The sequence below is a fragment of the Barbus barbus genome (genome assembly GCF_936440315.1).
Source record: "Barbus barbus genome assembly, chromosome: 25".
Taxonomy (NCBI): Eukaryota; Metazoa; Chordata; class Actinopteri; order Cypriniformes; family Cyprinidae; genus Barbus; species Barbus barbus.
Genome location: NC_136753.1, coordinates 6,307,889 through 6,333,793, shown reverse-complemented (window position 1 = coordinate 6,333,793; position 25,905 = coordinate 6,307,889). Strand labels below are relative to the sequence as shown.

The following is a 25,905-nucleotide window of genomic DNA, read 5'->3' as shown; positions in this document are numbered from 1 at the left end:
ATGAAAGATACCTTTTGTTTGTTAATAAGTGAATGTGGTTAGTGCTGTTTGTCAGTAAATAATGCCTTAAATGTTTGAGGGAAGCTGTGTGAGAGAAAGATGGTGTGTGGGCATGAATGAATCAAGCTACTTGTGTTTAATGCACCACTAGAAATCTTCAAGAACTGGTGGCCAATCACATAACGGATGAGTAATCAGCTTATTGTGTTTGCCTGTTGTCTCAGAGTGTGCAAAAGAGTCAGCTGCGGCCGTTGATTCATTTCAACACATTTTGCTTGCTCAGTAGGGCCACACAGAAGTGCAGTAATTCATCACTTTCTTACAACAGGAAAATGTTTAGATATTTCTGTAAGCACTAGAGAGGTTTCTATTCTCCACAGCCCTGAAGAACACGCTCAAGGACTCATCAGTAATTATGTAACATGTATGCTACAAAAATGCTTCAGTCATTTAAAGGACTGTGAGTTCATTGTATCAAAGGAGCACACACACACACACACACACACACAAAGAAAGATGCTCAAATATAGCCTTGTGTGTACATGTGTTTACATTTCAGGTTGATAACATGACCTCATTCCACTCACGTCGGGTCACGATGCCATCTCTCAGTAGACTGTTTATTTCACACATCCTCTGACCAGTGGCCAGCTCCACAAAGAAAAGCCAGACCTTGAATCCTTTCTCATGTGTCTGTTTGCGTTTCTGGTCATGTGCTTATTCTGGCATCTGAAGAGATATTCATGAACTTGTGTGTGTTTAGTGTCAGTGGGTGAGTAGAGATATTCAGCAGAGCCATTCTAATGAAGGCATGTCCTGCCACACTTTAGTGCTAATGCAACTGTGCTGTGTGTGTACTTTTGGACTAGGCTATTTATATTTTAGGGTATTTCATGTATTAGCAGATATAGACCATTTTAATCTAATGAAAAAGTATGATGCTGTATTTTTCTTTGAAGAAAATACGAATTTGAAGAATCTCAAGTCGATTTGCATTTGCAGCACTTCATTTTTAGGTCGTTTAAGGGTGGTTCTTTAAAGTAGAGCGATTTTACATCCCAGTACTGTAAAAAAAATGTTAGAATTACTGTAAAAGCATGGCAGCTGTGATTGCCAGAAATTCACTATAAAATACTGTGGTGAAACTTCCAGTATTATGGAAAGCCTCTATATTTCACATATCTTATTATAACATTATCTTAAAATATACAGACAGCCACCATAATAAAGGCAAAATAGAAAGTCACATGATAATTCAGTTCATCGTAAGTGGACTGTCTGTAAAAATGGCCAATACTTGTGTATTTACAGTGCACAGGACCACAGAGAAAAAATGCTATCAGGGTAACACATATGGCAATGATGAAATAAACATTAACTAAATAACAGAAAATGTAACACAAACACCCTAATGTATATTACAGATAACAAAAACAAGAAGAAATCAAAATTATTTGATACTGTAAAGCTGCTTAGACACAATCTGTATTGTTAAAAGCGCTATATAAATAAAGGTGACTTGACTATTAAAAATATGCTCTGTTACAGTTTTCCCACTACAAATCAAGTAATTCATAGTTTTTACTTGTAAAAACAGTTTACTGTATTTTACAGTAAAATTACATTTTAATGGGATGTTAAACCATTTACATGATATATGGTACGGTAACTTACAGAGAAGGGTTAATGTTATATATGTCTTTTTCTATATGAAGGTCACATTAAAATGTTATGATTTTGTGATTTTTCATTTTCAAGATTTTAACAAGATTCAAGATCTAACATTACATATTCTTCATTGTTTTAACCTAGTGTAAATGGCTTAATTCTTTAACTAAAACTTAAATATTATAATACAAAATACTACATATCATATAATTAACATCAAAATTACTGTATGTTTAAAACTGATGATTTAAATAAAGGGTGAAATACAAAAACTTTTGAATACTTTTTGAAAATGTCTATATTATTGTAGTCTATTCCTCATAAGTTATTTTGGATAAAAAGTATCCCCTAAATGAATACAAATAAATGTAAAAACAAATGATTACAGTTCCTGAAGAGTTGTGTCCTTTCCATCCTGACCACAACAATTAATAAAGTTTTTTCAAAGGCTAGTGTACTTGTTTACCAAGCCTGATTGGTAGAGCATACTTGAGAAGAAACAGGAAGCGTATGATATGTAACACTGAAATATACAAGGTAAATATCAGTTGTAAACAATATTAAAATATATATGGCAGGGAGTCTCTGTCACCAGTTCAGTCACGACACTCACCTGATCACAGTCTCCTCGTTATAGATCACCAGCACCTGTCAGAACTCATCAGCTCCACTATATCTGCACACTCTCCACGCTCCCTCCTCGCCTGGTCTACGGTTCACTACCCTGAACTGTACCAGACTCCCTTGTGTCATTAACATGTTTATACTTCCCTTCCAGTTTGTTTTTGGACTCCTAAGCTCCAGCTATCCAGCAAAGAAAGAGACTGTCAGTTATCAGCAAGGCACTCTAAGGACTGGTTTCAGTATATTCACTCACCTGCCATTGCTCTCCACGATCATCCATCTCCCATTGTTCAATGAACCTGCTTGTCATTCCCTTACTTATTTGTGACAATAGGTCATTTCTAATTAAGCTAGTTGTGAATTTATGCAAAGGTGTGAACATATTGTGTGACTATGTGTATTTTGAGTAAATAGCCTACTATATAGCCAAGGCTATTATAAAATGTGCTGTATAAGCCTTAGTATTACTATATATATACATAAAACTGTTGGCCAAATGTATTTGACTTAAAATATATATTTTCATCACATAATTTTCAAAAAGTCCACAGGGCCACAAAAGCCCATGTGGAAGAATAACAGAAATACAAAATATTGTTACTGTTATTTTATATGGGTAGAGTGGGGAAAACGCCCCCCCCCCCTTAAGGATAGTAATTTTTTCTCTTCAGTGAAACAAAAGTTAAATGTGCTCAGAAAAGTTACCATAGTTTTAGTGACAATGACATAAATTATAAACCAAGTTTGAAAAATGTCCACAGTTTTCATGTTATTAGATTTTTAACAAAAAATGTATTTGTGCCATGGGGGTCTGACAAAACAATTTGCTTTAAACATTTACAGCTAAATCAGAATACAGACAGTTTTAGCTTAAAACTTAAAAAGAATATAATCAATAATTATGAATGACAAAAGTATAATAGTCTATTTGAAGAAAAAAGTTAGCTGATGATAACTGGCTAGCTAACTGATACCTGATGCTAACTTGAGGTAATTTTAAATACAAAGCCAAATATTTTTATTCAACCAACTAGTTAGAGTACATTTGATGTAAAAACAAAAGATGTGATGTTCATAGCAGAATAACTACAGTAATTGCCCATTGGCCCCTGGGGGCGTTTTACCCCACACACTATGTTTGAGAAAAAAATGATGTCATTCTGAAAATATAATTACATTTGTATTAAATAACACATACTCTCTATCTACAGGCACTACTGTTCTCATATCATATATAACTGTGATGTTCTACAAAACAAGCTTTAAAATATTTTTTTTCTTATTGCTGAAAATGAGATAATTTACTGTGAAATCCGTTTTCTCTTCGGTACATCACCAGTGCAAGCTTCATGGTGAAAACTTTTACATCACTCTCGCTAACGTAGTCCATAGTTACAATAAAAATGTATCTTTCCCCCCACTCTACCCTACCCTACCCTACCCTTTTTTAATCTTAATGTCTATTTCTAAATGCTTTCATCGTTTGTCCAGGCGACAGCGGCTGAGGAATGCAGGACCCTTTCACTGGACGTATTTATCGGGTTATTCATCCGTTCTGCAGGGTAAACATTTCTGTCATAGCCAGCTGCTCCATTGAGAGAGTTCACCCGTATTCTGTCCGGTCGGCGGGCTGGTGATCCTTCAGTACGGCCTATGCCTCGATGACAACCCGCGGGCGAGAGCTCTTAATGAGGGAAGCTCAGTGAATGTCAAAACCAGCGCGATGCGTCATGCATCACCACGAGCCCTGCGGAGGCGCGACGCGCTGGCACTACAGCCGCTGTAACGCAGTAAATCACTGATCTTTTCTGAGTGTGTATTTTTAAGACTGAGACCGTACAAATTTACAAGTGCATTCACCCAAACTAAACATGTAATCAACAATCGAAGAGAACGCGCGAAGTTTCTGAGCAATTAATTAAGCCAGCTCCATGTGATAATGAAGCTGTCGTGAGAAACGCCACCATCTCTCCTTGTCGCCAGCAGAGGGTGCGCGCGCACTGTTTGGAGCAGCGCGCCTCTCCCATGCCTCGGGCGCAGTGTTAGCCAGCAGCCTCTCAAGCATGGATAAGGATTATTCATTTTGACCGTGTCTGGGTAATTTAGGGATTTGAGAATCTAACTGCCTCAATCCCTATACAATATAACACAATAGTATTTACGGAACCTGTACAGTCCTAGATTTTTGAAAGTAAAATACATTCCTGGATGGGCAAAGAAACAGGCTAGAAATCATTTTAATCTCATTTAATCTTATTTGAAACTTTTTGTCCCCAGAGAGAACACAAATAGACTTTCCTTCTATGGTCCATAGTATATTTAGGGTAATATATTCTATACTTTATTCTTCACAGTTCTTCCCTTTATTACTAATTTGCATGAAAACATTGGACACAATATTATTCTGAGTGTGTAGGCTTACTTACAAAATAAAGTCTAAAGCAGTAACAGAAGATACAGCTTTAGATATAGAAGGTAAAAGTAAATGCTAAATAAGCTATATCTGCATATAAAATTAAAACTATTTGTTAGTTATCATTGTGTTGGTCTTCAAAGGCATGTGTTATCAACACAATTTTAATATCAACAACAACATTTTAACTTGAGCAATAACATCTAAAAAAAATAACATCTGAAAATCTTTATATCTTTAAAAAAAAAAAGTACTGTAAATTAAAGTATTGGACATTTTTGTTGACATTTCATGCAAAGAAACACAGGAAAGACCAGAGCTAGTTATCACAGTTTTAATGCAGAGAATACTTCTGTTTAAGTCAATTTTAAGTAAGCCCATTTTTGCATAGGCACATTAAAGTCTACAAAAAACTGTTGAGCATTTCCACTCAACACACCTTAATCTTTTGTGAAAACATGCCCCACCTTGCAATTTAAATGCCCTATTATACCCTTTCAAAATGTAAATAGTAAAACAAATGTGAAACATAAAGTAATTTCTGGAGCAACAATAATGTCAAAGGTAATATGTAAAAATGCTATGTACATTTTTTACATAAAAATAATAATTGTTAGAGTAATAGCCTAATTTCCTCTAATTAGAATTATTTTTTCTCAATAAAAAGTGAATTAACCATTGATGCCACAAATACTAGCCTGTGAAATGCCTATGACGTAACCAATAATAAATAATAATAAAAAAAGAAGCTTGACATAGGTAGACATTTCTTCTCGGTCTAACCACTGTGTTTTCGTAACGGTGGTCGGCCGGGGCCTCACGTGCGGGTCTGGAGTCGAGTCGTGAGGCACGCGCACGCGTCACTCCCACCACCCAAGACACCGATAACCGGAAGCGACTATCATCCGTGATATTTGGGGAGACGAACGACAGCTGAGAGCGCTTTTCAATGGATAACAACGTCGCCGCGTCCTCTCGATCTGTTTGACACCAACAGCGTTTGAGAGGGAGAAAAACACAATAGACGGAAGTAACGGTAAAAACGAAGTGATTGGAAATCCAGGTTCGAGCCTGACAGGCATTGCTATGGTGAGTAAAAGATCAATTCAGAAACGTCTAGAAAGGCCTGGAAAAAGAAGGTGGCTTATAACCCATCATATCGAATTACGACCGTGAAAATACTGTTGTAAAACTAATATAAATAGGCTTATATATTTATCTCAAAATAGGTATTTGTTTGACAGGTGGGTGATTAGGACTTTGTGTCCTTTAGGCAAATGAAGAATATGGTGATGCATTCATTTAAAGGTCATCCTCTGACTGCTCAGCATCAAACAGAATGGGATTATGATCAATTGACGTAAAATAAAATAATGAATAGCATCCATATAAAGATCACGGAGTCTGAGGCATATGTTTGCGCAGATCATCCTGCCATTTATAACGAGTTTAAACAGGATTTGAATCGCTGGCATTATCGCTTTTAGCCATATCAGGGATTTTATGAAGGATTTGTGAATGTAAAAACCCGGACAGATGTTTGGGTTTCTCTCTGCTGGTTGCCTGTGGAGATGATGATGGTGGTGCTGAATTTGGCTGATCTATCAAAATTAGGGAGATGCTGTTTGAACGAAGGACTGGTCGACTGTTTTAAGCTTAACAGAACCACAACGTCCTAAGATTTCCACATAGCACGTTAATTATATTGATAAAGATTGTCATTGAAAAGAGGAGCAATCGCGACCCCCTCCTTCCCTCACATTTCCACACCCACCCACCGTCGCTACACGAGAAGGGGTTGAAAAACACAATCCAAACGTGCCAGTTTGCTTTAATGCGAACCTTTATGTCTCTAAAACTCGTTTACGTTGGAGATATTTTTGGTCAGTGAAAAAAGGCACGCCCAGAGACGTTTTTTCTGTCGCCTAGACACCGTTTAACCCTTTGGGTGGGTTTCTCTTTACGTGGAATTACATCAATCTCGGTTCTTCAGTCGGTGTCATCAGGGGTGGAAATGCAGAGCTGTTATAGCCCCGGGGGATGTTTTTTTATATAAAGCTCTAGAAATGGCCGTGTAAATGGTGTCATGTACGGAGTTGGTTGCGGTTTGGGTGGAAATAACCGGAGACGTCAACATGGCGACAGCTGCTTCGCCCCTGCTCGAGATGAATCCTCATCTATAAAGGTAGGGCCTTCAAGCTCACCTTGGGCTTCTGTCGCCACTCAATGCCTAAAATAACAATCGTGCTAAACATCATCCGTCGACTGGAACCTTGTATTTGTTGAATGTGGATCTTGAGAGGTCCCCAAATGTTTGACTTGTTGAAACAGTACTTATAAGAAAACGCCAAAATGAAAATTAGTCCATTTCGGACGTTGTCTTGGGTAGTTGTTTGCACTCTTTAGAAATGTTGTTATTATAAATAATAATATAAATCAATAAGTGAAATCCTAAGGAACAACCTGTACCGACTGAAAACTCATTTTATGAATGATGCATTTCTGTATATATGTTAAAAGCCTTTAACATTGCTGTTATTTAATTTACTGAATCAGATGTGTTAAACACGTCAGCGTCAGTGTGTGTGAAAAACTGGCATTAAGAATAACGCGCGAATGTGACGCGCTGGAGGACGCGCGTGGCGGATGACCTGAGCTGAGCCCAGGCGCACCTGTGTTTCAGCACCATGGAGAGCAGCTGTCGCGAATCCCTATTATCCACGACGGAGCAAAACGATTCTAACGCACAATTGAGGAAAATGTGTAAATTCTTGATTAGAAAACAGCAACAGCCTTGTTAGGAATTGTCAAGTGATGAGTTTAGAGCTGTGTGAGTGTGAAGGGTCACTTCCTCCACATCTGTCAGAAAGCATCTTTTAAACACGTACAGTGTCTGACTATGGATGCATGACTGTTTGGCATTTCGAATGCCTAGAGTTGGCTTGGAATATTTTAATCCACCTTCTCATTGACATAGTGTCAGGATCTTTTAATATCCTAGTAACATGAAGTAGCATGCAGGATCCACTAAGGTGACATGTTTTATACTGATGGTCTATGCTAATTTAGATTTATTTGATCATGTCTGGATGTTGCACTTTTTTCATGGTAATGGCAGTATAATCCGAATTTAACAAGCTTTATCATGGTACTGATAAATCACTTTATCATGTAGAGCTTGCAGAATTTCTCAGCGTTTGTCTGATTTTTGACAGCTCATCAAAATGAGTAGTAGCACCCTTGATTTTACCCAGGCGTACCTACTATATATTTAAATTGTGCCAGTGCCGCCCACCTCCTCTCTGAGGTTTGGTTTGACCCTGGAGACAGGTGTGCATTAGGGCAGGGCTGGGAGTAATGGCACCCCAGAGGATTGGCTCATTTTTGGAGGGGGTTGAATTAGTGGATCCTTGGATGAGTGTGTGGATGGGTGGATGCATGGATGAGGGAGTTGTTTTTTACCTCTGTCCTCAGAGGGAACAGGCTGAACTGGCTGGGTGATGGCAGGGAGAGAGAGAGAGAGAGAGAGACAGCTCACATTGCTCACTCACAGACCCACATACACACAAACAATTGCTTGCCGAATATTAGTCACAGTTGCACACAGAAATCTAGCCCAGAGCAGACCAGGGCACCCAGGAAGATTTTGTTTAGAAGACCTTGTTAGCAGGAGTTCTGCATAGAAAAACTGCACTTTTCAGTTTAATGCAACTCAAACTTGGTCATTGCACACTGAGTCTTAAAGGAATACTGTAGTTCACCTGAAAAGTCTGGTGAAAAAAAAAATGTATTCACCCTCAGGCCATCCAAGGTGTATTTGAGTTCATTTTTCATCAGAATAGATTTGGCGAAATGTAAAATTGCATCACTTGTTCACCAGTGGATCCTCTGCAGTGAATGGGTGCCGTCAGAGTGAGAGTCTGGACAGCTGATAAAAACATAACAGTAATAAACCAGTAAAATCTACATGACTCAGTTTATCCATGACCATCAGTTTACTTCTTGTGACTCAAAAAGCTTTGAGTTTATAGTTAAATAAATTGGTCATAGAGTCCTCAAGCCGTAATAATGCTTTCTTCAGTGAAAAAGTTATTTTTTCTGAATCAGGAGAGAAATATGCACATCAAGCAGTAAAAACAGTTCTAAAGAAATATGTCAGTGATGTGAGAAGACAACAGGGGATGAACTTTTTCACAACAGACGATGGAACTGTTATTATCCATGGAGGAAGCATTCTTAAGGATTATGGATGTTATTAGAAAACGTTATAATAATGGATTTCTTTCTCTTTTTTTAACAAACACACAGATTTTCACTTTACAAGATGTTAATTGATGGACTGGAGTCATGGTGAGATTATTTGTGAATTATTGTGATGTTTTTATCTGTTGTTTGGACTCTCATTCTGACGGCACCCATTCACTGCAGAGGATCCAATAGTAAATAAGCGATGATAAATTTATCCAAATCTGTTCTGATTAAGAAACAAATTCATCTTTAGCACAAATTCATCAAATGATGAATGATGAATTTGATGAATTTTTAACTAATTCATCAAATTCATCATTATTTTAGGATGGCAAAGTAAATTTTCAGCAAGCTTTTGAGTGAATTGCTCCTTTCAAATTATTATATCAGTATATCCTATAAATATAAAATGTTGATTTATTTGAGGTATGATTCATTATTTGGGCATGTAATTTTCATGAGATTTGTATAAGGATGTTAGTAAAACAAGCTTTCCAAAATATGCAACAGTTTTTTCACCTCTGCTTTTCAGTGTGGTAGTTATTTGTGAAAAAGGAAAGAGTGAATAGCAGATTTTATTTGGTCACACACTCACAGTTATACAAATGTTTTCATCTTCATTCATTAAAGGCAGACATGATCTATGCAGGATCCAGTGAATTAAAAAGATACTACTGATTACAGTGAGTTAAAAAAAGAGACTACTGATTTTTCAGTTTGCTTGGTGAAATGTTTATTGCAACTATTACTATGCTTTTCCACTTGGATGAGGACTAAGGTTTTGCATGGTGGGTGGTTTGGAGCAGTGTCAACTGTTGTTTATGTAAAAAGAAATCCTAGTTCTTGAAAATTCTAGAAACAAAAACAATTACTGTTTTTGTCATTTTTTTTTCTCTTTTCACAGCTGTCAACCGTATTGATTCAGTTTGATTCAGGTCAGTTTTATTTGAACTTTTAAAAAAGGATTATATAAAAAAAGGTAGAATTGAGATTTTAAAAGGCATACGTTAGCTGGAGATGAGTTGTAATTATAGCATCTTTAACATGGTTTAGAAAACAAGAATGAGGTTTTTTTTTTTTTTGTCTTGAATCCACCAGTTTGAATTGCAAGGTTGTTTTGTTTAAGATGTATGAATCTGCATGTTTTGTGGGGGATGGGGGGATTGAATTTCAAAATCAGCCAGATGCATGCTCAGGTGCCACTTGTGTATGTGATCATGAATGTAATAATATACCAAAACTGGGTTTTGGATTCAAGTGTGTGTACACAGTGTGTGTTACACAGCAAATAAATGAATGGACATCAAATATTGATATGACTTGAAATCATATGAGAAAACAAACAAAGCAATATAGGAAATCCTGACTTTTTACTCCATTACTCCAGTCTTCAGTGTCACATGATCCTTCAGATATCAGTCTAATATGCAAATTTTGTGCCATAATAACCTTTTTATCAGCATTAAAAACAGTTGTGCTGCCCAATAAATTTAAACATTTTTGAACAACATTTATTGTATGTATGTATATTTACTGTCATACTTGCTGAATAAAGATAATTTGTTTAAAAAATATGTATATATATTATATAGACAGATAGATAGATATATAGATATATACAGTATATTGACCCCAAACTACAAATTATGAGCATTTCAATATTCACACTCATCTCTTTCCCTCCCTCATGCTTTCTTTATCTCTATATATCTTTCTTCGTTCCCCCTCATGTCTTACATATACGTCTATTCTTTAAGACTTTGAATCTTGAGGGAGATGGTGGATTCATAGGGGTCATGAGCCCCTGGGAATGTAACTGATTCGCTCTGAGTACACGACCAGTTTGGTGCTCACAGCTCTGGCCACAGCACTCAGGGCAGCACGCCAGACTGGCTATTTATGCCTGGTGACCCGCAGGCACTGCTGCTCTACTGTAACATACAGAGCTGGTACAACCACACACACACACACACACACACACACACACACACACACACATGTTGGTTTTTGTGGTTTATGGGGACTCTCCATAGGCGTAATGGTTTTTATACTGAACAAACTGTGTGTGCTATTGCCCTACACCAACCCTACACCTAAACTTAGCCCTCACAGGAGACTTTGTTCATTTTTAGATTTTCAAAAAAACACCATTTAGTATGTTTTTTAAGCCTTTTGAATTACGGGGACATAGGCAGTGTCTTCATAAACCACCTTCATATTGTAATACCTCTGTCATACCCATGTCATTATACAAATTTGTGTCCTCGTAAACCACATAAACATGCACACACACACACACACACACACACACAAGCTGCATCTAATGGCACTGCATGAATATTAACATCCTTTTTATTGGTAATAATTAGAATATGAAATCTTCTCCCGGGTCTCCAGTGTGATGCTGATCATCATGTAAATAAATTGACAGTGATTATTTCATGTTTTAAATTGCCACAGATTGACTCAATTCATAAAAATGAATGACTTCCACTTTAATGATCAATCTCCTCTTGCAGCCACTGTGCACTGAACGTGTGATTTCCTTCCTTCAGCTCCCAGAGTGACCGGAGATTAGCTGGTGCAGCTACCAGAGCAGGATGTCAATATGGCTGCTCATCTGCTCGTTCCACCCGGACCTGACAGCTTCCGGCCCTTCTTGCCTGAGTCTCTCGCTGCTATCGAGTGCCGCATCGCAGAGGAGGCGGCCCAACGGCCCAAAGGCGAGAGACGGCCTGATGATGATGATGAAAACGGGCCCAAACCCAACAGCGATTTGGAGGCGGGAAAATCCCTGCCCTTTATCTATGGAGACCTTCCGTCTGAATTTGTATCCGTCCCCCTGGAGGACCTGGACACCTACTACAGCAACCAAAAAGTATGTGTGAGAAGATTTTAAAATGGAAGCTTGTTATTTGCGTTTAGACAGCCAGCGGGACTTCAGTCTGGTGTTATAATGTGTATCGTTCTCTGTAGTTACATATCTCCTTGTTAAACAGATTTGAAAAGAGATTGTCGCAGAACTAAAATCATTTTTTCTCTGCTTCAGACCTTTATAGTATTGAATCGTGGGAAGACTATATTCCGCTTTAATGCTACGCCAGCTTTGTATATTTTGAGCCCCTTCAATCCATTGAGGAGAATCTCCATCAAGGTCCTGGTGCATTCATATCCTTTTTCAGCTGAATGGATGTATCTAAGCATCTAAACAAGGTATACATTAGTCTCCAGACTTTTCACTTGCGGCATACATTCTTGTCTTATTTTGATAGAACACTTAGACAGGAACCAACATCTGACAATCTGACCAACATACATACTTTATAACATTCAAAGGTTTGGACTCCACAATTTTTTTTTATGTTGATGAAAGATGTCTCTTAAGGCTGCATTTATGTGATCAAATATACATTGAAATAGTAGTATTGTAAAATGCCATTATGATTTAAAATAACTGTTTCTGTTTTTAACTTAATTTATTCCTGTGATGGCAAAGCTGAATTTTTAGAAGCCGTTACTCCAGTAACGTGACATAATCTTTCAGAAATCATTCTAATATGCTGATTTGGTGCTCAAGAAATATTTCTTATTATTATTGATGTTAAATACACAAATACATACATTAATATTTTTTTAGATACTGATACGTTTTTTCTGGATTCCTTAATGAATAGAAAGTTCAAAAGAACAGCATTTGTGTGAACTGTCACTTTACTATTACTTTAACCAATTCCGCTTCTGTAAGTTTAACTGTTTGCTACCAAGCGCCTCAAAAATAACTTTTAATATCTTTCAGATATTTCAGGCGACAAACCTGGCAAAAGTTTGGCAAATCCATAAATTATTTCTTCCTCATAAGCATTGATAATATCAAGACAGTTACCCTAGGCGTGCTGTCTGAGGCTGCGCTTGACATTAGGTGTAGTTGGGAGAGTATATATGCAATATTTGTGTGTGTCTGTGACTTTCTTGTGTATATTCCTTGACTGCTGCTCACAATGTTCAGTTTTGTGATCATGTGCACGATCTTGACCAACTGCGCCTTCATGACCCTCAGCAATCCCCCGGAATGGGCTAAGAATGTGGAGTAAGTCACATTATTAACACAGTTCTGCATAGAAATTTTACAGCTCAATCTTTTGACAAAATTGTCAGTCTTTGTCTTCTGGGACAATGAACTAAACATATTGATGATCTTGTAAACACTTGTATGGACATCCTTTTGTCAAAAAAAATCATCTGTAGATTGTGTCCTCTCCCCCTCATTTATAAACTGTATTTATATAATATAACAGCTTATTTATATAACAGCTGTTACTGACTAACAACACCTAGTAGCAAAGTTTTTGGGGACTTTAAAAATTAAAAAATGATAAGTTATAAAATAATTATAAAATAATTTATCCCAAAATGAAAATTCTTCCACTTTTTATTCTGTGAAACAAAAATGCATAGTTTTTATTTTATAGTGACCAATCATGTCTGTTCTTTAAAAAAAAAAAGTAAACACCAAAAAAGCATCATATATTTAGTTTATACTATACAGTTCAATCTTATATTCCATGTATTTAAAGCCATACAGTATTTTTGTGTGAGGAAATGACTGAATTTATGTTTTTGAGACTTTTGAGAATAAGTACATCCTTTTTTAACCTCAGCCCATCAGCATTCCTTGGTCCGACTTTTTTTTTCCAATAGGAAGTTTGTCAGCATAGCAAAATAATAGCATCATTACATGGGGTCTTTAACACTCGATTGTTTCAATTTCATACAACTTAATCGTTCTTAGTGAAGTTTGTTTGTGTGCATTCAGGTACACATTCACAGGGATCTACACCTTTGAGTCCCTGATTAAGATCCTGGCACGGGGCTTCTGCTTGGGGAAGTTCACTTTCCTGCGAGACCCCTGGAACTGGCTGGACTTCAGTGTCATTCTGATGGCGTGAGTATCTCTGAAGACAGATGCTCCTCATGCTTATTACTTTGTATTAAAAACATAAGACAAATGAGACCGTACACTGTTTTTCCTGAACTGTTAATGAGAGTTTGCTCAGATAGTTTTGGACACATTGATGAAGGAAAGCTGCTGAATCCATGTCGGTTGCGGTTGTGTGCGTTTGAGCAAGTGTGTGCGTGCGCTTGTGGTAACTCTCTATTTGATTCTACAGGTATGTAACTGAGTTTGTAAACCTAGGCAATGTGTCAGCTCTCCGCACTTTCAGAGTGCTCAGAGCTTTGAAAACTATCTCAGTCATCCCAGGTAAGGGATGTGTGTGCGCGCGTGTGTGTATAGACGTGCGCATGCGTGTGCGCGTAAACACAGGTGTCAGTCAGGTGTGTGTCTCTGTGTGACGTTTCCCTCTGCTACCCTGTCCTGTCCTAACATGTGTGCGTGTGTGTGTTTGCGCGTGTGTGTGTGACCCCTCCCCCTCCCCCCCTCCCTACAGATATGTAACAGAATTTGTGGATCTGGGCAATGTCTCAGCACTGAGAACCTTCAGGGTTTTACGAGCACTCAAAACTATATCAGTGATTCCAGGTGAGGGCTAGCTCACAGGCTGCCTCTCTCTCCATCTGAGCTCTCGCTCACTCCATCCCCTCCTCCGCTGGCCTCTCTTTCTCATTCTGTCGCTCCCAGCGGTCAGAGAAAGCAGGAATCCGCTCGGGCGTAAAAAACGGGATTCCAGGCTTTTAAAAACACATTCTGTAGTTTCCCTTCTGCCGGGCTCTGCTCTGTTATTTCCCAAAGACCATCACGCCTTGGGAAAGGTCTCCCATCATGCCTTGGGAAATAGACAACTGGGCATTTTTGAGTTGTGTTGTTTTTTTTTTGCATGAGACATTGCTGAAGCCTATAGCCTGAGATAGAGAACTTGAGACCCTCTACTCTTCTCTTCTCCTCTGTCTGCTGTTTGAGTTCTATGTGCATGCGCACCGTCGGCCATGCCCGTTGTATGCCTGCTGCGTGTGTGTGTGTGTGTGAAGAACACACACACACACACACACACACAGGCAACACTCGCACTCACTCTCACTGTCTTACACTGCATGCGTTAATGTTGTTTATATGCAATTTCACAAACATTTATTCAACTAACGTGTACTAATATTTAACCTTGTTTTAATCACCAAAAGCTTCTAATTGCTTTTTTTTATATCTAAAGCAGAATGTTTTCTAAATTTGTAGTGTTATCCTAGATTTTTTTTTTTTAATGGATTGAACTATATTCTTAAAATTATAATTACAGTAATTTTGTCAGATTTTATGGAATAGTTCAGCCAAAAATGAACATTCTGCCATTTTTTTCCTTATTCATCCTCATTATTCCAAACTAAACCTGTATGCTGTTTTTCTAAGATAGCTTTGTGTAAAGAACAGATCAGAAATTGAGTCTTAATTTAAATATACACTACACAAGATTTTCAAGATGACACCAAATCTAAATAAATGTTCTTTTTCTGTTATCACACAAAGCTGTCATCTGACCTCAGAAGGTTTGAAATATAGCACACCAGTTGTACAGGACACTTTTATGGTGCTTTCAGGGTGTTTTTATTTATTTTTATTTTTTTGGAGCTTGACAGCTGTGCTTGCTATGAACTGTCACTGTGTAGAATAGAGCTGTGTCAATTTCCTTTTTGTGTTTAACAGAAACAAATAACAACATACAGGTTTGGAATGACATGAGGGTGAATTAATAATGAGTTTCTGGGTGAACCATTCCTGCAATTTAAAAAAAAAATCATCAGGAAGACAGAAAGAGGAACACTTTAATAATAAGGTGCAATTTGGTAACATCAGTTAGTGAATGACATATTATGGACTAACAATGAACAGTATTTAGGATTTATAAATACACTATTGTTCATTGTTATTCATGTTTGTGATAAATAATGTACATTTTTGTAATGTAAACACGAAGTAACTAACTTTATCATTAAACTTTTGGATTTATATTAACCTAAATGTTGTAAAAGTTAATATAGCTATCATTCCACATAATGTTAACGTATTAGACCTTATTCTAAAGTGTTACCATAAGAGCCTGTCCATATCTATGTAGCTGTAATCACATTGTGGTTGAGTTGTATTGGGAGTATTTTTGACCACCGTTGCATGTTCCTCAGGGCTGAAGACTATCGTTGGTGCTCTGATCCAGTCGGTGAAGAAGCTGTCAGATGTGATGATCCTGACTGTGTTCTGTCTGAGTGTGTTTGCTCTGATTGGACTGCAGCTCTTCATGGGAAACCTGCGGCATAAGTGTGTAAAGATTCTAGAGGTCAATGTCACTGAAAACCTGACCGCCACTCTGAATTATAGCGCCCGTTTAGAGCTGCGCAGCACCTTTAACTGGACAGAGTACATTAATGATGAGAGTAAGTGAAGAATGTGTTTGCTTCTCTCTCTATGTGTGTGTGTGTTATTGAGATGCTCGTTGACACTACATGCCCTTGTACATGTCCCAGCTCCACTGCCCCAAGAAAAATGAGTCATCTAGTGCTCAAAGCAGTCTTATGATTGTGTGTGTGGATGTGTGTTGCCTCACAGTGAGTGTGGTTTAAAGGCTTGCCTTTTTTTAGACAATTTAGACAATTGCACTTCCTTCAAGCTATAGGATTCAGGGCTAGTAACATATACTGTACATCTTTGTGCGTGTATATTCAGCTTCTTATCATATTATTTATTGACATTTATCTTGTGCCTTTCCCCTTTTTAGGCAATTATTATTTCCTCCCAGGCCGCAGAGATCCTTTGCTATGTGGAAATTCAAGCGATGCAGGGTGAATATGTTCTTTTAGATTTCACATGCTAGTGAACAGAACATAGAGAATATAGATAGATTAGATGTAATGTAAAGAATGTTTTTTTTTCATTTGAAATTGTGCAGGTTTACTTGATATAACATCTTCATTTTTAATTGGTTAAGTGGATATAATGCTTTGGTTCTCAGGCTTTCTGATTCTAAGATGTATGCAACTATAACTTAATTTTAAGACTTATTGTGACCCCCCTGAAAGTTTGCTGAGGCCCCATAGTGGGCCCTGGCATCCTGGTTGAGAACCACTGATATGATGTCCCTTGTTGGGCTAAATTGATAAAAAAAAATTCACTGAATATACTGAAAATATGTTTTCATATTCCTTGGAACAACAGGCAGTGTCCAGAGGGCTTCACGTGTATAAAAGCAGGTCGTAATCCTGACTACGGCTACACAAGTTTTGACACATTCAGCTGGGCCTTCCTCTCACTCTTCCGACTAATGACACAAGACTTCTGGGAAAACCTCTACCAGCAGGTACAGCGCTGACATCAGCTTACCATCCATCTGGTCTCAATATCCTCCTGTAGACATAAAAAGAGACCCTATATCCTTCTACAATGTCTGGACCATGGCTATTTATTTCTTATAAACATTATACCACACCATTGTTTCTTGAAGATCCAGCGCAATAGCAAAACAAATTAAATTTTGTGAGCTAAGTTGTGAGCTAATTGAATGCAATGAGATAAAAGGAAGTTTGACACAAAATAATGACAAAATGAATCCACATGAGCTGAAATAACAGCATGGTGAGTATGGTCAAAAAGTTTCATGTCATACACAAACAAATAGGAATTGACTCTTCCCTGGAGTTTGATTGAAAGGTGATCTGACAAATTATATCGCCGAATCTGCTAATTTGTCCAACAAACAAATCAGACAGAAATTAGTTTTACATCAGTGGACTTGAACTTGAAAAATGGTGTGTACTGACATCTCTCTGCAGTTAAAACAAGATACCTTCTGATGTTCATTCATGTTTATTTTGTGATACAACTAGGGCTGGGCGATAATTCGGTAACGATAATTATCGCGATATAACTTTCTTCGATAAAACGATATGAAGAGGTCGATAAATGTTCGATATAATGTTTATGCACCAAAAGCGTAACGAAACAGCGCACCACACGGAGCGTTTATCCACTCGGATCAAAGTTCAAACTGCCGCGCTTAATTCAGTTTCTTTACTGGACCAACCAAAGCTGCATCTGATATCACATACTGTCAGAGTAGGTACAATGTTTGGTGAAGAACTTTTTATGGCCATGAAAAAGGAATGTTCTATATGTAGTATGAAAAATGTGTAGTTTGAATGAAATGTTGGCGGTGTCATTTGACCTGCAATGCATGTTGCGTTGCTTCACAACAATTCATAACTATTAAAATATTAAAATGATATTAAAATGTCCAACTGACAGATCAACTGGGTACTTTGCACCTACGGATACTATGAATACCATGAATTTGCATATACTCTTACCACATACTGTTTTTGCCTGCTATATTGTAGGGAACTAAGCGTATTCTGACACAAGGCCATTTTTAAAATGATAGGTGTAATTAAAAAATAATAAAGAAAACATTATGAAGTTTAACCCATTCTCCTGTATGCATTAGAAAACATCAGCATCTCTCCATTAACTAATCAATAAATCAATATCCTTTCACTTGTTTTTTATTCTCTTTTTTCGAAAAAAGCATTTTTGTAACATTTTGTTCGTGTATGTCTCTCACAGACCCTGCGTGCAGCTGGAAAGCCCTATATGATCTTCTTTGTTCTTGTGATCTTCCTGGGCTCCTTCTATCTGGTGAATCTCATCCTGGCTGTGGTGGCCATGGCATATGATGAGCAGAACCAGGCCACCATAGAGGAGGCTCAACAGAAAGAGGAAGAGTTTCAAGCCATGCTAGAACAGCTAAAGAGACAGCAGGAAGAGGCACAGGTAGCAAACACACACACACACACACACACACACACACAAGCACGCTCATACTGTGCTGGGTAGTAACTGATTACATGTAATCTCGATTAAGTAATCAGATTCCAAAAATGAAGTACTTGTAATTAGATTACAGTTACTTTTTTATTGATGATTACATGTTTATATATTATTCACACAATAGCAATAATTTATTCATATTTGTGACCCGTGTTGGCAAAACGAGTTGGAGTGTGCACAGGCTTATTTTGAGCTACATGCAAAAATGAACTCAAAAATGAGTTCACAAAGTCCTCGTCTAGCAATCCCAATGCTCCAGATAGTAATTAAACATCTAAAATGATCTTTATTTGTATGTTTTATGAGAGGAATACTTTTTCCCTTTCTTGCTTCTCGCACTGACTCTCATCTGAAGCGTGTACATAAAGCCGCTTCCGCAGCATGCGATCCTGATAAATATACACATATACACAGAATTACAAGTATTCACGCAAACATAATCTGTTATGTCTTAAGTAAACATTTGGGGAAAAACTTCTGATGTGTAACATAACAATAGATCTTAATATATAGACCATCTCTCTCATTAATGTTAATCTAGCAATAAATGAAAAGAGGGTGTCACTTGCTAATCTTGGGTCCATGTACCTTCGGATAATTCATTTTTTGATTTAATCTTAAAATCTAAAAAAAAAAAAAAAACGGCTCATTTTTCGCTTTTCATTTGTTTAAACAAAACGAAAAATCAAGAATTCGGCTTCATTTTTCTTTTTTACGTTCAGGGTCAGAAAACGGATAAACTACTTGAATATTCTATCTTTACAAGTGGGCGGAGTAAAATGCCCCTCTCCGCTGATTGGTCAACCAAACATTATAACATAATAATAGTCCTTAAAAATAATAAGAATAATAATAGTCCTCCTCTTTCTCTTCATCATACAGCCAGATTAACCAATGGCTTGACACAAACGGTACCTAGGCAGAGCCTTTTAGTCCTCTGGCACACCGCCTATTTTATTATAATTTGCGTGGCAAAGCTGCGCGACGCACTGCAGCGCAGGGAAAATGTATTGTAGTGAAGCACAGACCAGCATGAATGCATGTGAACGTACACAGGAGTCATAACTTTTGTTTTAGACAATACGCTGCGTTTTGGACAATGGAGGAACCTAAATAATATGACAGATATGAAAAGAAATGACTTTGTGTACTTTATCTTCACAGCATATCTATTAGCTATTTTTCTATTTTGAGTTTTATTCATAGAGCACTTTATAGGAAATAATATGTTGTTATCCCACTGGCTTGGGACTATTTGTTCTTCAGAGTGCTGTTTTAGTGAAATGTGAATTTGACGTCATGATTTGAAGGTGAAATCGTTTGAGTTATAATAACATATCCAAACTAGAGGGTGACACAGGAATCCTGTCCCAATCCCAGAATAATGACTCCCACTCCCTTGTTGTTGTTTTTTTTTTTGCCGGACTCTGTCAGTTGATGCACAGTGGGATTGCGATTCATTTATTTAATTCTGCTGTTTAAAATGTCAAAATTAAAATTAGATCCTTGTTGCTCGTTGCTCCCTCTGGTCTGGAACTAACATTAATTTATAAATAATCGGAAATTAAAGGGTTTTGTCCGAGAAGACACTAGCAGTTCTAGGATATACAGCGCACATTTCCATTCAGGTAAGGACAAGTTCTAGTTTTTTTCCATTTCATTCTTTGTATTTCTTTTACGTTAACTCTTCAAGTATGATGCAGCATTGTGTTTTCGTCATTGTTTACATATGCGCCTGGCATTTTGATTCTTGTTTAGTGAAAAAGGCCAAGCTTTTATTTCCGTTTTATTGCAAGCGTTATGTGGGCTATAATTAAATATGAGTTCTCATTAGTTGTCTAGCTGTCTTGTCAGCAGATAAATGCAGTGAGTAACACATTATAGAAATACAAAAGCTAACGGTAAACATTTTTCATCACTTATGCTTGTCTAATGTTAATTCCAACATGTACTGATGTATTAAACAATAATAGTATTATTTGTAAGATTCAAGATTCAAGATTCAAGATTTTTATTAGTCACACACACAATTATACAGAGTATAACCAGCAGTGAAATGTAGGTCAGGTCCGCTCCAAGGACAGTGCAATTATATAGAATACAAATATTAAGAAAAATAAAAGTAGAAAAAATAAAAGAATAAAATAAAATAAAATAAAAGATAAAAAATATAAATATAAATGTGCAGGTCAGTATGTTGTTGACTTAAATAGTAATAAAGAGGAATGTGCAAAAAAGTTGTTTATTATTGGTCATCCAATCTTTTACTTTTTTTTCTTTAAGTGAAAGTGACATACAGCCAAGTATGGTGACCCATACTCTGAATTCGTGCTCTGCATTTAACCCATCCAACGTGCACACACACACACACACACACACACAGTGAACACACACCCAGAGCAGTGGGCAGCCATTTATGCTGCGGCGCCCGGGGAGCAGTTGGGGGTTCGGTGCCTTGCTCAAGGGCACCTCAGTCGTGGTACTGAGGGTGGAGAGAGCACTGGACATTAACTCCCCCCACCTACAATCCCTGCCGGCCCGAGACTCGAACCCGCAACCTTTGGATTACGAGTCTGACTCTCTAACCATTAGGCCACGACTTACCCAAAAAAGTTGTACAGGGTATTTAAATAGCAGCAATATGAGGTAGAGAAAAATTATGAATAGCTTATTGATATGGTGATATTTACATGGAGTCAAGTGATGTTATGACACCGAGTTAGAGTTTAGGAGCCTGATGGCCTGGGGGAAGAAGCTCCTCCTAAGTCTCTCAGTTTTTGCCATCAGGCTACGGAAGCGCTTACCAGATGGAAGCAAAGTGAATGGTCAGTTACCAGGGTGATTAGAGTAAATGTTGTGCATTAAATAAAATAATTGTTTAGGAAAGCCATCATCTGTAATGTAAGACACCTAAGACAGTGAGTACTACAGGGAGACAGGACAGTGCCAAATCACATGAGACCATATGAACACCCAGATGTGTTTGAGAACTTGAGGATGAAATGCAATGTAGTACTCAAAGCTGCTCATGGTCAGTCTGCTGCTTTTGATATTGATCAAGTTAATACATTTTCTGGAAACAGTCTCTGTCTTTTGTTTATATGCAGTACCTCCATTTATTTGATAAAAAATACAGACAAAATCAGTAATATTGTGAAATATTACAATATAAAATAACCGTTTTCTGTTTTAATATTCTTTATATTTATTTCTGTGATGCAAAGCTGGATTTTGATCAGCCATTACTCCAGTCTTAAGTGTCACATGATCCTTCAGAAATCATTCTAATATGCTAATTTGATATTAGGTTATTGTCAGTGTTGGAAACAATTGTGCTGCTTAATATTTTTTTCTGGATCCTGGCAGGGATTTTCAAAATATAGAAATCTTTCCTAACAGTATGTCTTTATGATGACTTAAAAAAAAACAAAATTACATCCTTGCTGAATAAATGTCTCCATAGTCTTTAAAAAAATAAAATAAAAAAAATACTGACCCCAAATTTTTGAACAGTAGTGCATGTTGTTACAAAACATTTATATTATAAATAAAATAAATGCTGTTCTTTTATTCAAAGAATACTAAAATTATCTCAGTTTATAAAGAAATATTAAGCAGCACAACTGCTTTCCAATACTGATAGTAAATCAGCATATTAGAATGATTTCTGAAGGATCATGTGACACTAAAGACTGGAGTAATTATGTTGAAAATCCAGATTTGATCACAGAAATAAATGATATTTTAAAGCATATTAAAATATTATTATATTATATTATATTATATTATATTATTTTATTATATTATATTATTTTAAATTGTAATATTTCAAAATATTACTGTTTTTGTCTATATTTTTGATCAATTAAATTCAGGCTTGATGAGCATTGGACTTATTTAAAAAACATAAAAAAATAGTAATAGTGCCCACACTTTTTACCTGTGTGTGTTTACAGTAAATGTGCATAAAAACATATATACCCACATATATACCCTGTAGTGTGTGTGCATTTATTAATCTGCATGTAGGCTATACTTTTATTTTTTTAAAAAAAACTAATAAAGGTTAATGCAAAACACGGTAAGCAGCATTGAATTTCATTCATCTTGTTTATTTGTGACCACATGATGGCTCAGATAGAGCATTCAAATGCTTTCTAGCACTGTTCCAAAGCAACAAACTTGACCAAACTAAGCACACAATTATAAAACGAATGAAATCAGTAATAATGGCATGAAGTGATTAGCTTACTAGCATTCATTTAGCATTGTAATAAACATGCATGTTCTGTAAAGCTGCAGTGAAACGATATGTATTGTGAAAAGAGCTGTACAAATAAAAATGAATGCGTAGACATACAGACTGACCCAGCAATGCAAGTGAAATGTCCACTAAAAACCTCCCCGGACATCTTAGCACAAACCATGATAAGTTCGTAAGTAACACTGTTTGTCTTGTTTCAGTTTAACCAAACATAAGACTGATGTCATCCATTTTACAAACAAATGATCCCAACTTTTCCACTGTGGAGTTAATTGTAAGCATCCCGACTGCGATACGCGTTTACCGCCATCTCTCATGTACACGCACGCATCATCAATCAGAGCCGTCCGGAAGACTACTTTTAATGTTCTTTGTAAGTTTGCACCTCAGTCATATTTAAAGAGTATTTTTTTTTAAAAAAACCTAACTTGCGTTTTCGCTAGACTTAAAAAGTATGTGCTGTAGGTTTTGATAGATCTGAGATTTAAAAATTGCGCTACCAGAAATGCTTCAGGACCAGACATGCGCAGTAGTGTTCCAACGCCTTTGTAATTGTCTACGTCCTTGAAATGGTCTATACAGCTGTGCAAAGATGATAGAATGGGATAGAATAGAAGGAGATTCAGGGATGTACAAGGATGGAGGTGGTAGCAAATAAATATAAGGTTGTTGCACATTGTTATTGCATAATGGGGGGGGGGGGGGGGGGCATTTAACTGTTCATAAATTGGATTGCCTGGGGGAAGAAACTGTTCTTGTGCCTGGCTGTCCTGGTAATTGGTAATACAGTTTAAACATATGTACATACAGCTATACAGATATACAAATGAGGACATTGTAGAAAAATAAAGAAAGAGATAGATAAAGTGGCATAAGGCACATGGCAGATAGAGTGCAAACCAGTTAAATAAAATAAAACTGTGCAGATATATGTGTATATGTATAGAGTGTATACTGTATATATAGTGCAAGAGGAGCTTATCAGTCTGAGGACATTGTAGAAAAATAAAAAAAGAGATAAATAAAGTGGCATAAGGCACATGGCAGAATAGATAGAGTGCAAACCAGTTAAATAAAACAAAACTGTGCAGATATATGTGTAGTGCAAGAAGAGCTTATCAGTCTGTTGAAGTGACAAGAGAACAGTCTTTTTATCAGACTATCCGAAGAGGTAGTTTGCAGTCAATGCTGGATGAGGTAGTGATCAGTCCAATGCTGCACAAGTGACAGGTGCTGGTCACAGTTTTTAAGTGGGTGGGGGGGTGGAAGGTCCTGGGGATGTGGGGGAGCTGGGGGGGGCGGTCGTAGTATCAGAGTTCAGTGTTGCATGGGGTAAAAGAGGGGAGGGGAGGGAGTTCAGCTTCCTGACAGCCTGATGTATGAAGCTGTCCTTCAGTCTGCTGGTCCTCGCCTGGAGACTCCGCAGTCTCCTCCCTGATGGCAGCAGACTGAAGAAGTTGTGTGTCGGGTGGGTGGGATCCCCTGCAATGCGGAGGGCTTTGCGGGTGAGACCGGTGCTGTAGATGTCCTGGAGGGAGCGGAGAGAGACACCAACGATCTTCTCAGCTGCTCTCACTATGCGTTGAAGTGACTTGCTGCAGGATGCGTTGCAAGCGCCATACCACACAGTGATGCAGCTAGTTAGGATGCTCTCGATGGTGCCTCTGTAGAAGGTGCACATGATGGGGGCCAGGGCTCTGGCTCTTCTAAGTTTGCGGAGGAAGTAGAGACGCTGCTGTGCTTTCTTGGCCAGTGCTACAGCGTTGTTAGTCCAGGAGAGGTCCTCTGTGATGTGCACACCCAGGAACGTGGTGCTGCTCACTCTCTCCACAGTCGCACCATTGATGGTCAGATGAGCATGCTGAGTGTGTACTCTCCTGAAGTCAACAACAATCTTCTTCGTCTTCTCCACATTCAGAGAGAGATTGTTGTCACTGCACCACCCGGCCAGGTGGCTCACCTCGCTACTGTAGTTTGTCTCATCTCTGTTGCTAATGAGACCCACCACAGTCGTGTCATCCGCAAACTTAATGAAAAGGTTGGAGTTGTGTGATGGTGTGCAGTCGTGGGTCAGCAGAGTGAAGAGGAGGGGGCTCAGCACACATCCTTGGGGGGCCCCAGTGTTCAGTGTGATGGTGCTGGATGTGTTAATGCCGACCCGTACTGCCTGAGGTCTCCCGGTCAGGAAGTACAACAGCCAGTTGAACAGATGTTGAGCCCCAGCTGGACCAGTTTGTGAGTGAGCTGTTGAGGGATGATTGTGTTGAATGCTGAACTGAAGTCTATGAATAGCATCCTGACATATGAGTCTTTTTTGTCCAGATCTGTGAGGGCTGGGTGGAGGGCAGAGCCGGTTGGACATATATGCAAACTGGAAGGGGTCCAGGGAGGGGGGAGGGGGGGGGGGGGGGGGGGGGGGACAGACTTAATGTGGTGCATGACTAGCCGTTCAAAGCACTTCATGAGAATAGGAGTGAGTGCTACTGGACGGTAGTCATTGAAGCAGGATGGAGATGACTTCTTCGGGACTGGAATGATGGTGGTAGCTTTGAAGCATGTGGGGACAACGGCCTGATTTAAAGGTTGGCCCTAGCTGTCTTCAGGCCCTCCTCACCTCCAACTCTAAAGGCAGCGTTCCGAGCCTTCAGAAGTCTGTAGACCTCCCCTGTCATCTACGGCTTCTGGTTGGCCCTGACAGTGATGGACTTTGTGACCGTTACATCATCAATGCACTTGGTGATGTAGGCAGTGACAGTCTCTGAGTACTCTTGGAGGTCTGTAGTGTTGTTGTATGTGGCAGCCTGTTTAAAACTCCTGTATAAAACTCATTCAGATCTTCAGCAAGTTGTTGATTCACCTCAGTGC

At 38.1% G+C, this 25,905-nt stretch overlaps 1 protein-coding gene across 5 annotated transcripts in view; it reads left to right on the top strand.

Moving 5' to 3' along the window:
* Positions 1-11,561: 11,561 nt before the first annotated feature.
* Positions 11,562-25,905, top strand: part of LOC306844904 (sodium channel protein type 2 subunit alpha-like) — a gene marked incomplete at both ends in the record, with an annotated part of 39,198 nt that continues 24,854 nt past the window's right edge. For 3 of the 5 annotated variants that reach the window (XM_079377336.1, XM_079377335.1, XM_079377333.1), the window contains 9 exons: positions 11,562-11,831; positions 12,003-12,145; positions 12,960-13,040; positions 13,767-13,895; positions 14,401-14,492; positions 16,082-16,330; positions 16,672-16,735; positions 17,109-17,250; positions 18,513-18,719. In XM_079377336.1, coding sequence (XP_079233462.1) covers positions 11,562-11,831; positions 12,003-12,145; positions 12,960-13,040; positions 13,767-13,895; positions 14,401-14,492; positions 16,082-16,330; positions 16,672-16,735; positions 17,109-17,250; positions 18,513-18,719 — 1,377 coding nt within the window. Of the gene's footprint in view, positions 11,832-12,002; positions 12,146-12,959; positions 13,041-13,766; positions 13,896-14,121; positions 14,214-14,400; positions 14,493-16,081; positions 16,331-16,671; positions 16,736-17,108; positions 17,251-18,512; positions 18,720-25,905 lie in introns of all 5 variants that reach the window. The other 2 variants (XM_079377334.1, XM_079377332.1) reach the window with 1 other exon arrangement.